Source organism: Vigna angularis, chromosome 3 (assembly GCF_016808095.1).
Source record: "Vigna angularis cultivar LongXiaoDou No.4 chromosome 3, ASM1680809v1, whole genome shotgun sequence".
NCBI lineage: Eukaryota > Viridiplantae > Streptophyta > Magnoliopsida > Fabales > Fabaceae > Vigna > Vigna angularis.
The window spans coordinates 41,983,690-41,999,541 of NC_068972.1; the positions used below are offsets into that span (position 1 = coordinate 41,983,690).

The 15,852-nt window shown below is 32.9% G+C and overlaps 1 protein-coding gene across 1 annotated transcript; it reads left to right on the plus strand.

Moving 5' to 3' along the window:
* Nucleotides 1–660: 660 nt before the first annotated feature.
* Nucleotides 661–13,612, plus strand: LOC108325970 (splicing factor U2af large subunit B). The gene is made up of 10 exons (XM_017559147.2): nucleotides 661–764; nucleotides 3,063–4,765; nucleotides 4,857–4,994; nucleotides 9,551–9,622; nucleotides 10,113–10,154; nucleotides 10,304–10,390; nucleotides 11,152–11,262; nucleotides 11,372–11,461; nucleotides 12,192–12,271; nucleotides 12,370–13,612. Exons 2-10 carry the CDS (start codon nucleotides 3,197–3,199, stop codon nucleotides 13,103–13,105), a joined length of 2,925 nt encoding a protein of 974 aa, XP_017414636.1. The 5' UTR covers nucleotides 661–764; nucleotides 3,063–3,196; the 3' UTR covers nucleotides 13,106–13,612.
* The last annotated feature ends 2,240 nt before the right edge of the window (nucleotides 13,613–15,852 follow it).

Sequence of the window (15,852 nt, forward strand, 5' to 3'; positions counted from 1 at the left end):
AAAAGATAAATTAATAAAATCAAATAACTAAAAAATAATATTTTAAACACTTTTCAATAAAATAAAAATAAATAATAAAGTAAATATTATAATAAATAATAGATAATAATCTTTGTTTTATAAATTTTTATAACTTTTTCGACAACAGTCATAAAGTATATTTTGCTGAATGCGGTTATATGATATTATGAATAATATTTAAGAAAATACAAAAAAAAGGAGCCAAATTAAATATTTACTCGTTTATAAGAACTACATATATATTTACTCTATTTACACGTATTTATTCGTTTTTTACATAATTTTTACATCATCATAATTATTTATGTTAAATTTTATTAAAAGTCGTATTATAATAGTGAATTGATCAAATAACTTTTATTTTAGTATATTTTTAAAATACACATCACATAAAGGATGTAATATCAATCTAAATTGATATAAAATTTGGCAAATGTAATATATGTAATGAAAACTTTTAATCAAAGATGAACTTTACAAAAATTATGGTATATAATAACATTACTCTCTTAATAAGTTTATATACGAAGTAAATTTTCTTTATATTTATATGTAAATATAATATAATATAATATTTTTTATTTTATTTTATTTTTTTACTTTTCGAAATAAGAGGAGAAGATGAGACGAGGAAATACTATTTCGTGATTTCAGATAACCCACTGCTCTTACATTTCGTTTTCACTCTCCACGCCGCCGCTATTCCGTCGTAGACAGCGGCGCCTTCACTCTCCTCTATCCAGGTTCTCTCTCTTCTCCCTCTCTTTGCGCCATAGCATTTTTCGAATTTTCAATATTAGGTTTTGGTTATACCGTTATACGTTGCTGGTGAAGTTTAGCAAGTTACAGGATTCGCAATAGCACCTTTTATTTAGGTTACGGGATTCGCAAGGTACCGCGTGTTTTAGAGGGAAGCACAAATTCTAGTTTATGGGATTGAGGAGGAATGCAATCGTAATCCAGCATATTAAGGTCATAGATTAGGTTATTGAAGGGAAAAACGAAAATGCTTGTATGGGTTTAACTTCAATTTCCAAGTGAGAAAATAAATTCTAGTGATTGCTGAGTATGTATTAGAAAAGCGAGGCTATTACGGTGGGAGGGTAATTGTAAGCGTTGCATATGCGAAGAGACTGTTTATGGATTTGGGAAGGCGTAAGTTTACCGCTGTGATAGGACTTCCCCTTATTATGAGTATGTATGAATAGGTAATTTCAAGGTGTTCCAGAGCAGGAACTTGAGGTTCCTGAGAATGTGAGAAGTTGATTTTAAAAGGTTAAATGAAAAAAGAAAGTAGTACTAGTGCTATGTCAATCACACACATTTGTCTTGATTTTGTTAATTGTTACAATTCCAAAGAAATGTAGTAAGTTTTATTTGTTAGAATGCCAAGCTATTTTGTTGAGTCCAATCGTGTCGTACATTTTATGTATCGGATGTTTTTAGTGGGATAAGATAAGGCTTTTGCGGTTGTTTATTGTAATGCTAATCACAACCATTCCTTATGTACCGTGAATTAAGGGTAAGAAATAAAATAGAGTATATGAAATGCAAGTTCAACAAGAAATGTGCTAGCATTGTTTTGTAGGTGAAAATTGGCGACCATCTACTCATCACACTATTTAGGTATCTTGGATGAAATAAAGGAATGATTTCTGTGTATTTGTGAAAAGATGTCTCTTAAGGTAAAAGAATTTGTATTGCAAGACTTGCTACACAAGATCAAGAAAATTCTCAGTGACACCATTAAAAGGATTTAAATCTTGTGTGGGGAAAAGCTTTGGGCTATGTTGTTGCATCTTCTTTGTGCTTATTTGGGTAGCACTCAATACGAAGACACACTTGGCTTTTTTAAACATAAGAGTCTTAGTGCTTTTGTTTATTGGTTTCGTTCTTCTTTTATTATATTCATTTGTTAACTTTTTACTGATTGTCTTGGGTTTTCTTACTTCTAAAATAAGCCCCCACATTATCCTTTTTTATTTCCAGGCCTTGCAACCTTTGAGTGTCATTCTCTCACTAAAATTTCTATTATCTCCTCTAAAACTCTAAACACTTCAAATTCTCCTCCAGTCCAGAAACGCCTCTGTTTTTATTCCTCTGTTTTTACAGGTAACATTATTTGTTCTGTGATTTTTGTTCGCTCTTTTCTTAAATCTTTCCCTTTCTCCTTTAATCCTTTCCTCCTTCTTTCCCCTTTATCTTTTCTTTAACCTCAACTTCTTCCAAATTTGAATTATTTTTCTTATTTTTTATTTTTCTCATTGTCACTTATACACTAAAAATTTGCCGGCTATTTGGTTTCTGCTATTTGCCCATGTCGCTATCTGCCATATGATATAGTGGATTTAAGTTTTTTGCAGTTTTCTGTTATATGCTATTGACAACACTGGCTATGAGATTAATTTGGGCACACATCCCAATTCCATTCATGGTTCAAAATTCATTTGATAAAAAACAGTTCTATTAAACTTTAAACCTAACAAGCTTTTATGCTATTTACTAAATTAAGCTTTTTGTGTCCTAGGACCTACAAAAGTTTGCACTCTGGTGAATTATGTATATCTTTTATATGGTTTTATTCTGCTACAGTTAGCTTCAGTTTGTTATTTATTATGCACCATGCATTACTGACAAACAAACATATCCTCTAGTGACTGGATCAATTTAAGGAACAAGCCTATAGACTATTCTAACTTGGCTCCTCTAAAATGAGTAAGGGTAAAGTGAGGAGTTTCAGTTACACATGTTTGGTTTATATGTAATGCATGTATGCGGAACGTCAACTCTTATTTTTCTTATCGACAACTGCGATTACCCATTTTGCTCTCAAATGTGACTTGCTCACTTTAGAGGAGGCTGATTTATAATATATTCATTTTGTAGTCAATCGTTCCTTCATAACATTATTGGACAGAATTGGTGAACATATTAATGCTTGAACTGGACTTTCTGTTTTCCATTCAGCTGAATGAATTATTACATATAGTTTCATGTTTGTGGTTGTGATGTCATTGTCTTTCCTTTTTTGGCTTCTTCAGGAATAGTATAATCTATCATTTGATGGTTTTAATTCCAAGTTTTCAATACTCTCCTTCACTGGCGCTCTCCTTACTAATCTCTTAGACGGGATGTGATTAATGTCTTTTGTAATATTTGGTTTGCATCATACAAGATGAGCAAATCTAATCGTGCAAAGGATAAGCATGGAAAAAGTGATAAGCTTTCTGGGGATAATTGTGATGAAGGGAGTGCAGCCCGTACAAGGCCATTTAGTTTTGAAGAGATTATGCTTAGAAGAAGAAACAAAGAACTGCTTGAAAATGTTAAAGACCCCGCACTTGGATGTTCTCTAGAGAAAATTGATGATCATTTTGAGTCTGCCAGGATCCATAAACATGACAAAAGCTCATCCTTTGGCAGGGAGAAACATGCTTCTGAGGAATATGTGAAAGTAAGTTCTAGAAAGAAGGTTCAAAATACATATGTAAAGGAAGATGATTTAATTGAAGTGAAAGGTAGGGCTAACCATAATTTGGAAACTAAATCAAGTGCTGGATTAAATAATAAAGGCAAGATGACCAAAGAAAAGACTGAGAAAGAGATGTTTGGTCATAGAAAAAATGAGAAAATTCATGAAAGTTCTGAGTATAAAGCTGGAAATAAGCATTCAAGAGATAGGGAGAGTTATGTGGAAGAAAATAGACCAAAATCTGAAAGGAAAGTAAAGAAAAAAAACCATGTTGGAGAGGATGAGAATCCTAATGAGTATGTTATCGAAAAGAGGCATGATAATGATAGAGATAATAGCTGGAGATTGAAAAGGTGGTTAGGCAATAACTCTGAAGAAGTGCCTGAAAAGAAGCATTATAGAGAATCAGATAAGGATAAGCATGCAGGTGGTAGGGAAAAATATGCAAGGGAAACCAAGAGAAAATACCAAAATGGAGATGATGAAACTCAAGACAGAAGTACATCGAGGAAACATGATGCTGTGAAACATCATAAGATGCACAGTTATGAGAGGAAGGAGAGGCGGGCTAAGGTCAAGTCACATTATGAAGAATTAATAGCAAAGAGGAGACGTTCAAGAAGTCGAGAGCGTGAGGATAGTTCACCTTCTTTTCCACCAAGGCAGCAAAAACGTACTTATCAAGATGGAGAGCGAAAAGAGTCATCTATGCATTCTTTGAAAGATAGTTCTAGAAAAAAGCACCCTGATACTGATAAAAGTAAAGTATCAACTAATGGTTCAAGTAGTCACCATCATCGTCATGGTGGCTCTACAAGTGGACTTGGTGGCTATTCTCCGAGGAAGAGGAAAAGTGAAGCTGCTGTTAAGACTCCTTCCCCATCTAAGCACTCTCTTGAGAAGAAACGTGCTGGATGGGATCTACCCCCTGTAGGAGCAAATAATCCTTCTCCCACTGTTGTTTCTTCAAGTTTTCTATTATCAAATGGTGCTGTGTTGTCCAACATGCATGGAGTGGTCTCAACCAATTCTCTTGATCTAGCCCTTGTGAAGCGTCGACCAATATCTTTTCCAAATGATGTAATAACAGGGAAAAATTCCAACATTGATTCTGTTCAATTGACACAAGCTACCCGGCCTATTAGAAGGCTTTATCTTGAGAATCTACCTGCTTCTGCCTCTGAGAAAGCTGTGATGGATTGCTTCAATAACCTCTTACTCTCTGGTCGGGTAAATCCTATCCAGCAAGCTCAACCTTGCATCAGCTGCGTTGTGAGTCTGTAGTGTAAAATATGAAAATTTAGTTTTCCCTTTTCTTATGAAAAAATGCGTCTGAATTTGTTCTTGTATTTCTTTTGTGCAGTTGCATAAAGATAGGGGCCAAGCTCTTGTAGAATTCCTTACCGCTGAGGATGCATCATCTGCTCTTTCTTTTGATGGCAATACACTATTTGGCTCCATTGTGAAAATTAGACGACCCAAAGACTATGTTGAAGTTGCAGTAAGATTGAAAACCTTATCCATTCATCCATTCTTTCATTTATATAATAGAACTAAGACTGTTAATATAATAGCTGTTGATGTGTTTGATATTTTTCTCTTGGATTGATTTTTTTATTATATGCTTCATTGTAGATTGTAGATATTACATTTTAATGTTTACTCTACCAAAATGTTCTTAGTTTACTCAAAAAAATTATGCAACCATTTATAGATAACTATTGGATCAAACCATGGAATTGGTCTTACCACCACTTTCTTTGCTTACCTATACCTGCTTTTAATCGAGTTGTATCTTTTTCCTTTGATTTTGGTTTGCTTATTGATGCTGTGATGATAGCGCTGTTTCAATTTGAAAAGATTCAATTTATTATGCTTGTGCATTCTTCCATACTTTTTGTTTATATCTATAGGTTTCTTGAATTTTATGACATGATCAATTTTGGGTGTATTTGGACAATTTATCCTTTAATGAATGAACTTGTGTAATTTTCTGAATAATATATGGTTGTTTTTAATATTTAGAAGCTATTGCCAATAGAAGGGAAATGAAATATAGGCAGCACTATCTCTTTCCCATATTTCAAATTAATGTTACATTAATTGGACTTGCTTTTATAGACATCTGGTATACTGGTAGTTTGTCTGTATGATGACGGAAAATTAAAACCTAGATGTATGTGCATTTCTGAATAAAATATAAATATATGATTGTGTTTTCTGTAATTTCATGGTAATCAATTTTGTAAATTTCCAATTGTTACCAAACTGCATTTTCCACTCAATTAATCTTCAGAGGACCCAGACTTGCAGCATGAATTTCTTGCAAAGGCTCTGCCTTTCTATTTCAAACTGTGAAGAATCCACTCCAGAAATTGATATTGATAGGACCTGATGTTTTATTAGAAACAATGGAGTGTAGCTCCTTATAATAGGGAAAACTGACCTGGTATCACCAAAGAAAGAAAATATAGAAGCATATACTGATTTTTTGAGGGTTTGCCTACATCTCTACCTAAACTATTACAAAATTACTTGCCTAAGTGCTTCCTGTGGCTGCTCTCATTTATTTCATCCCTCTTCCCTACTCATTTGTCGCTGTCACTGCTAGATAGGCATCCTGTTATGCTACAATTGAATATTCACTACTCTGTTCTCCTTTCTCCATATAAGCTGATTCTCTACTTCCCATCCCTTAGGAACTGTTTCATATATGCCCTAGTACTGAAGGGTCTATTAGATATTTTGTGTTATAGGTTGTCTTAATCAATGAATCATTGGATTGTATGTTGTCATACTGACAGAGACCTATGCAGGTTTTATAATTTGATAGACAGTTTTCATCATTGGTTCCCAGAAGTAGTTTAATGGACCCAGATTAATGGTTTGGTTTTCTTAGAGAAGGATTTACTTTTATGATTTGAGATTATGTAAACTTTTCTTGTTTAGAAAGGTCTAGATATATCTCCTTGATGAAGATTATGTGCTACGTGTAATATGTAATTGATCTTTTCCACTTTCAACTACCAATTACTTCCTAGGTAACATAATTTTTATTCCCTCTAATGACCTTCCTATCATAACTGAATGTAGGGATGGTTCAAGTTATTGGGCATCTGCTAAGGCTGTCCACTCGTTTAATATGCACATAGTTACTGAACATTTTAATATTTTCTAATTGAAACACTGTTAGACTAGTCAGACAGTCCTGTTTTTATATTCTAGTTTCTCTCCACAAAGCAACAGATACCTGGGCTGGGCATGTATAAACTTTCATTGCATCTTATCGTTTATGTGCTCTAAATTTATGTTGAATGTTTTGTATATATATCTAAAAGTAACGAGTCAATCATTATAATGTATGTTTTCTCAGGATTATGTTATGGAAATGCAACTAATTTGAGCTATCAAGTTATTTCTATTTTCTTTAGCTTAAAATGTGGACCCAAATAGTTTTTCCTTTCAGCTGTTTGATTTTTCTTGTGTCTTGGATATGAAGATCTTTTAAGATAAACTGAAACATGAGAATTTTGCGTTTTAGTTTATCTATCCTGCAAACTATGTCAAATTGGCTTGCCTTTCTAAAGGTAAATTTTGTTACATTCTTTCTCTTAGCTAAGCCATTGTTCCATATATCCCATCTCAAGCTATATTATTTTTGGAGGTAAGGTTTTTTTAATACGTCTATTCTGTAGCAGAATAAATAGTTTAGGGGAGAATTAATTGTGATAGAAAAAACTTATAAATAAACAAGTAAATCTACCCAATCGATCTCTATGCTAGAAAGATCAATTTCCTTGGAATAGCTGTGTGCTGAATACCAATGATACCTAATCCAATTCCAAGGCAAGTTTTGAGAAAAAAAAATTCTCAGTAATTTGAGAATTCTACTCCAATCTAATGCTCCGAATGACTGCATAAACAGCACCATGGCACAAAATTTTGAACACCCAATTTTCCTAATTTTTATAGCAGATGATAAAATGGTGCTTAGAGTTGAAGGACATATCCAGTGCTTGCCAGGAATTCAACGAATATTATTCTGATTAGAGGTGGGCAATATTGTATTGGTTGCAAATTAATTTTCTTGTGTGTGAAATATAACGAGTACTAGATCCTAATTTTTCCATATATAAAAAAATGATAAAAATTATAATCATAAGAAAAAAACCTCCTAGTTTAATTTTGTTGTCACTGAAGAATCTTGTGTCAGTAGGTGCTAACCTTTAGAGGCTGTCTTGTCCTCAGCCTTGAAGGCTTAAATCTCAACTTTGCCTGAGACACAATTCCAGTCCTCTGGGTACTGCTGGGAGGGTGTACTTTATTAATCTAGTATTGTGTTTCATGACATTTTTAGTGATAGGTTTCTTGGACATTTGGACAATAAATTCATATTGTTCATAACCAAATGCTAGAAACTGCTTCTGTAGCTTCAAGAGCTTTATAATTCACATGGAGTGATCTGCTTGTTCCATTTTATGAGAAATCTTCTGACCCTAGTATTGGAATCTTTTAAATAGGATGTTTATATGGGGTATTTCGTAATACACATTCTCGATGGTGATGAAGCTGACTCCTAATTAAGAAGACTTCCAGGTGTATTGGCAAGTTTGATGCGTTACCAGGATTTAGCTGGCCAATGTTTCAGGGTTATTGTTCTAGGCTGCTCTGACAATGCTATTTATGATCTCATGCTTTGTTTGTTCTATCGAGTTCAGCATGTAAGTGCTATGGGTTGCAAGTTATTTCTGACTTTCTTATGTCACTCGCGGTTCCAGTGCCTGCTTTGTTCTTTTCCGTGGGATCCTGATTTATCATCATACTGAATATCCCAAGGCTCGAAAATTTGGTTTATGTTGCTTTGTAAAAACATCATCTATTCTTTATTCAGTATCTTCTCCCCTTTCACATAATATTTTATGTGCATTAGTTTTTATCACTTGACACAGCACATATATGGCTTAAAGAAGAACCTTTATTGATTCAGAGTGTCTACATATTAATCTAAATGGTTCTTTTCTCATTGTTGTCAATTTTAATACATCAATGCCATGTATCTATTACTTAAGCTTAAAGGAATGAAGAATGTTCTAACTTTTAAGCAGTCCTCTGGTATTCCACCCTTACATGGCATCCTTTTGGAGGTTGAATATACTTGTGTAACTTCATTGCTGGAGGGTGCTTTGATAGTAATTCTGTTAATTTTGTTATGATCCCAAGATCATTTGATTTTATGGCAAATCAAGTATGCTGTTTTGCAGGGTATTTCCCCATGCCACATAAATGCATGACAAAAAATTATAATGTTTTGGTTCTGGTAGATTGAGGCCTCAGTTTTGTCTTAATTTCTTTCGTAGATGACCCTTTGATACTGTGAAGGTGGTCTTTGCTTCTGAACTGCATTAAAAGAATAAAATATTCAAGTGTTTGGAACATGTTTTTTTCTTCTTGGTATGCTATTTGAAGTTACTATGGGTGGTATGAATGATCTGAAATGTGGAAATGCTGATTAATTGGTACTTTTTAAGGCAGTATTTGTAAGGAAAAATCATCTTGAATTTTATTAGCTTTTTTTTACCTCAATCACCTGGAAAAACAAAAGAAATATCATGTTATTTGGCATCTTTTGATCTCTGGGCTCCTCTTATGATGATTCTAACCTCTGAAAGAAGAATCATTTTATGTGTTGCATTGGATATTTATTGTACATGTATGTGGAACAACTTCTCTAACGAATAATATAAATTAAATGTACAATATTTTGGTTGCTTAGGTGTCAGGTACTAATTTATTTGGCTAATTTCTGATCTGAGAAGGTCTGAGCAGTATTTTGTGTAGTTGGATGATCTTTTATGTTTATATTTTTGGTTACGTTAATTATGTTGCTTACAGTCATCTTAAAAGTATGATTAATGTCAACTGATCTTAATTTCGTTTTTCTCTATCACTCAAGATATTATTACAAACTAATGCCTTTGTGTTAGCCTTACAATTCTAAGGTATATTGTGGTTATCATCCATGTAGCAGGTTTTCAGACAATTGCTATTTTCATGCAGACTGGTGAACCAGAGAGATCAATGGATGCTACTGTCACAATAAGTGATGTTGTAATTGATTCACCTCACAAGGTATGCATGTAAATCAATAATTTTTACTTTCATATGTGTAAGTGTCAATCTGGATGTTATTTTTTGCTTAGCACCCTATATAATTCTTAATCTAACTGTTTTAGTATAAATTAATTTGTTCTTACATTTTAGTGTTAATGAGCTTATTTATATCTTGTTTTCTTTTGGTCTAACTTGTGTAACTAGTGCTTTCATCAAACTTGTAACTGTCATGTCGACAAAATAACTTGGTACTATTTGTTGGGGATTGGTTTTTTTATTTGAAGGATCTTCTTAGCCTGTTATGTTGTCTGCTCAGTTATTGTTTCCTGACTTAATAGCTTTAAGTGTATTCTGGTTTTGACTCTTTTAATGGCTCACAGTGTCCCATCCAAGTTTTTAATTTTTCGACTCTGGTACTCTAATTGAACTATATGCGTGCTTTCCTTTTTTCTACTTTATAGCTCAATTAATTGTTTGTATAATGATTGTATCCTTTATGTTGTGGCAGATCTTCATTGGTGGAATTTCAAACCTTCTTTCTTCTGAGATGGTAATAATTAAGAAATGAAACGAAAAATCCTTTTTCAAAATTTAACTTGGCGACCTGAGTTTTTTGGAACTCCATCTATTTACTAAATGTCCTTTCTTTATCTTTCGTTTGATGACTAAGGCCTATTTATTTCTTTAATTTCTTTTCAGCTTATGGAGATTGCTAGTGCGTTTGGATCTTTGAAGGCTTACCACTTTGAAACCAACGCCAGCAATGCATCATGTGCTTTTCTGGAGGTAATGCTGCATTTCTTCCGTATTGATCTTTTAATAGTTTTTTACCTTCTGTACAATGGAAGTATTATAATTTACACTTACTGAGCGAAGCCCAAGTGGTTCAAGGGTCCATTTATAAATACTTATCTGTTAGAAATTAGAATGACGAATTGTGATAGGTATTTGGTTTTTTCATTTGTAATTTTCTTTTCTCAACTTTATCTATTTATATTTTATTTTCTAAAATCCTCTATCTGTTGTGTACTTTCATCAACATATTTACAAATTCAGTCTCAACCCAAGTGTGAAGAAACGAAGAAATACTTTTTCCCCTGCAGGGTGGGATGTCACCATGGAAAAGGGACTTCAACCATTGAGACAGTCATTTCTCTCTTCCTTTTGAAACATCTTTTTTAAAGCTTCACTGTCATTTTAAGAAGATAATTGAGGCATCCCTTTTCTGAGCCTATTAAACGGTTTTGAAAACCTCAAATCAATATTTTTTATCTTTCATAGTAATTCAGACAAATTAAACTAACCTAATTAAACTGCTGGCTTTGGGTTGATTTATTATAGGTGCACACAATTTTATAAATGCAGCTTCTTTTTTGGCAGATAAAAACCCATTATGCGAAAGCTGTCACTTTTTTCTTCTTTTCAGTATCTTTTTCATTTCTAAGATGAAGCAAAATCTGAAAGCTAATGTGTACTGTTATATACTTTAGTTCTCTTTCCTTTTGCATATGTTCTATTGAACATTGATTTGATCAAACTGTGTTCAGTATTCGGATCACTCTGTTTCCATCAAAGCTTGTGCTGGTATGAATGGTATGAAGCTGGGAGGGGAAGTACTTACAGTTGTTCAGGCAATGCCTGATGCATCATCACCTTTGGTAACCTCATCATCTAGTGATCCCTATAGTCTCACTCTAATTCTTGGATACGATTCCTTGGTTTGTTTGAAGTATAACCACATTTTTACATAAAATAAAAATACTCCAGGAAAATGCTGGTGAACCGTCTTATGGGATTCCAGAACATGCAAAACCACTGCTCAGAAAGCCTACACCAGTACTAGAGATTAAAAATGTGGTACAAATTCCTTTACTTAACTTTTATGAGGTTATTATGTTTTCATTCAATTTCAGTTGGGTTTTTTCCATTCCTATTTTTTTAAGTGTATCTGTTAGCTGTAAAAGATAAAGTAATTCTGGTCAGAAAGGATTATTTTGAATGGTGTGAATTTAATTTTTAAAATGCTTGTAGTATTAAAATTTAAACTGCACTATGTAATGTTTTTGTTTGGTCATCTATCCAGAAGGTCTATGTTAGAAGGAAGGGAGAGGGGGCGGGCAGCAAGGGATTTATACTAGGGAACAGTTGTTACTATTGACCAAAGTTCTTACAGAATTGATGATTAGTCAGTTGAGAGATAATAATTGAATGGGAGGAAATAAGTAACAGAGAAGAGGGGTTAAGGGTCTGTTATTGTGTTACAAGATTGGGTAGGAGACGGAAGGCTCTGTGTGTAATAAAGCTGTTACTTTTCATATTTAAATCTAAATCATCCTGATTCAAAGCCAAGTTGAGAGAGCAATTCACCAAAAAAGATTCCTAATTCTGTCTATAGCTTGTGGTCCGTGGCTGATCCGTTTCCCACCAATCTTTTTTCATATGAAAGGGAGCTCTGGACTCAGTACAAATATTTGTTAGGGCCTCGCTCGCTTTGGGTCAAATACATGCTTCTCCTTTTAGTTATATTTCTAGTTACATTACACATCGTTATGATTACTTTTGGTTTATGTTTGTGTTATATGTATAGTTCGCAGCGGAGTCTATTTCGTCTCTATCTGACATGACAATTGAAGAAATTTTAGATGATGTACGATTTGAATGTGCAAGGTCATAACCCTGTATTTGCTTTTGATCTGGAATTATTCTTATTTTAAAAGTTTATAAAGTATAAACACTTATTGTTCGAAATCCCTTTTATCTTGCAGATTTGGGACTATTAAATCAATTAATGTAGTCAGGCATAGCAGTGAAAAGGATTTAGCAATCAAATTAGAAGAATGTGAAGTCATAAATGAAGTGGAATCTAAAGATTTTCAAGACACCAACTCTGTTAGTACAAAATCTAGTTTTTCAGACAGGGCTACTGACCCCAAATCTGAAGCAACAAATTGGGTTAAATTTGATGATGCGAAAGAATTGGAAGAATATAAAGTTGATGATGGTACCGGTGTTAATACTGATAAAAATGCTGAAGTTTTTGATGATGAATCATGTCAAGAACACCTTGTGAATGATACAGCAGTTGAAAATGTCGGCGGTAAGAGCATACCTTCTAGTATCATACAAGAATATCCTGATCAACAGGATACATCCGATGACGTACCCAAATTGGATGATGAAATGGTTGCTAACGATACAGGTGTGGATATTGAAAATAAGATTGTGGGGGAAAACACGGATTCAAAAGGCACGGTTTCTGCAGTTCAGGAAGGCTTTTCTGAACGTGTTACTCGTTTCGAATTAGTTGGTCCCCAAAAGGTAACTGATACGGAAGATGATAATGATCATGTATTTGAACCGGGTTCTGTTCTTGTTGAGTATAGACGAGCCGAAGCATGTTGTTCAGCAGCACATTCTTTGCATGGACGACTGTTTGATGGCAGAATGGTGACAGTGGAGTATGTTGCTGAGAGACTATACAGAGCAAGATTCACAAAATGAGCACTTCTAAGCGAACGGTAACTCTTGGTTATATGATGAAACATAATATTGTCTTTGCATGATTGTGGAAGAACGGATTAATTGAACTGATCGGTTATGCCATCCTGCTTCCTGCTGTTAAATGTGCAAACAGTTTTTAAATTTCTGATTTACCCTGCTGATGCTTAACTGAGCAATGTGGATTTGAGGAAAATGCAGTTTAGTATACATCAAGTCTGTAGCTGCAGACCATCTGATAAAGATTTGTTTTTCAAACGAGACATGATGAAAATTATCATTTCGTGCCAAATGTTTTAAATGCTGTTAGCCTTGGAGATGGTGATGTCATGGTTTTTGGCAATATTTTGTGTACATGGTTAATGTTGCGTTACAAACTGATTGTTGTATCGTAGTTATTTTAGATGTTGGTCACAGGGCCATACTTTTTTTTTTTTGTGTTGTTTCTTTCACATATTAACCTTCTGTCACCGTAACAAAATACAAACTTTCACTAACTATTTACTTGACGATTACGGTACACAGAATCTTGGAAGATATCTCTTGCGAGTGACATGCTTACAGATAGATTGATGCACACTGTTGTAAGTTAGAAGATTCCATTGATAGAAATAACCGCTTATATTTTTAATTCATGGAAGATAGTATTTTAAATGATGCAACACTTGGTACAGGGTTCATAGTTTATCAAAATTTCATAACTGAATAGTTTAAAACAGTGATTAGACACTATAAACTTGTAGGATGATCCACATAGCGAAACATCTGTTAGATTCACATCTACAAAGTCGCTAAGTTATGGAAAATTCATGACAAGAAAAGAAAAGATAGTTCCTAATAGGGCAAAGTCATGTTTCTGACAAACTTCTTCGTTAAGAGTCACGATTGCTCCACCAAAAGGAAGTGGAAAAAGTATATGCATATCTTTTCTTTTATTGATTGATATTTATTAAAAAATTTAAAATTTGGCGGAATGTGTTGAGAAATATATTTAGTATTCTTACTTTTAAGTAACTATTACCAAATGCTTTACTTCAATGTGTCAACACTAATCCTTTAGTGGGATCTTAGTGTATCACAAGCTTTGCATCTATGTGTATTTTAATTTCAACTTTGCTGATAGTTTTCATGACATAAGCCAATTTGACGTTGTTGAATAGCTTTCAAATTCATGGATTGTTAGTTAATGCTTAGAAATGATGTATGGAGCAGAAGTTGGAGTTAGGTTCAGAAAATGTTATATTTTAATAATTCAGCAAATAAGAATTGGCCAAAGATCTTTATGGTACACTTTCTTACTATTTTTTAGAACCCTCCTTTTATTTTATTAATTACTATGGCGTGTTTTTGGCCATTTTGGTTTGGCGAAATGGTAATGTCTCTGTCACTATTCTATTTTATTTCATACAAATTCCACTCAAAAGATTGAATAAGGCATGACATTTGCTTATTAGTCTTGAAAGCATTAAAATGTTTTTCAAAGTTCCCCACTCAAATGAGTTCTGTTCAATAAATTATGCTTTCTGCAACTTGATTGATTCCACCTAGAATCCAGAGAACCTTCTCAATAATGATGTCTTTAGTGATAACATATATTTATGGTTCTGTAGCCAAAGAGAAAAGACATCTTATGCACTACATTTTTAGTTTGAATTTCTTAAAACAGAAAAAATTGCGCATCTGCTGAGGTACATAGAAAGACTAGAACTTGATACACAATGGAGTTAGCAATATAGAAATAAATATATTATCTATAGTAATAATATTTATGAAAAAGTTCAATTAAAAACAAATGATAGCATTTATGGTGTAGAATACTCGTTAAAATATCATAGTGACATCTCTTTTAAAACGATTAGTTTTTTTTAAAACTTTTTTCATTTAAATAATATTTTTCTTAAATAATGAAGAGGGCACAAATATATATATATATATATATATATATATATATATATATATATATATATATATCACTTCTTTTTTTCTTTTTGAACTATTCAAGTATAGCTTACCTTCAATGTTGATAGATCCATTATCTTTTAAACTTGTGATCAGAGTTTGATTTCTCACTAGTGTTTTGACTTGTAGATGAAAGATATATTGGTTTGTCTAAAATTGTGATGCGCAATATTTGAGGACAATAATTAGCATTGAAAAAACCTTTTAGAGTTGGTAAAGTTATGAAGAATTTAAATAAATTTATATTAAACTTTATGATATAATATTTTTTTCCTTAATTTTTTTGGTCTATTTTCTTTCTCTGTAATTTTGGAATACATCAATTTAATGAGACAATACAAAAGAGAAATTAAAAAATAAGAGAAAAAGTAAAAGGCCCAAATGGATTTTCAACACTAAAACAATGTTTCTAAGAGGTACTTTCATGCTTATTCTAATAATGTATAGGGTAAAATACATAAACATTGATTGTGATACCTTGAAATTGTTTCCTTTTCAACATATTATGGAGACTACTTCACCCTATTCATTCTAATAACTGAGAAGAAAATTAATGTAGATTGTATCAATTATCTTTTTTTGAACCCTTAATTATTATTTCTTAACTATATAGTGTCGTACTCTAACTATATGTTATTACAAGTCTTTCATTACAATAATAGATAGTAAAATTCAATTTAAATTTGTTTGAGAAAACGATAATCATGATTGGGTTTTTACCACGATCTAGTGGTTTATGTCAAAAGATACATCGTGACTAAATTTTGGTTGACACTTGTGAATAAAGAAAT

What these genes read in the sequence shown, in the direction of transcription:
- LOC108325970 (XM_017559147.2), top strand. Translation starts at nt 3,197, where the DNA reads ATGAGCAAATCTAATCGTGCAAAGGATAAGCATGGAAAAAGTGATAAG. An exon ending in TACTAGAGATTAAAAATGTG is followed by an intron (nt 11,462 to 12,191) that starts GTACAAATTCCT and finishes TTATATGTATAG; the next exon opens with TTCGCAGCGGAGTCTATTTC. An exon ending in GTACGATTTGAATGTGCAAG is followed by an intron (nt 12,272 to 12,369) that starts GTCATAACCCTG and finishes TTTATCTTGCAG; the next exon opens with ATTTGGGACTATTAAATCAA.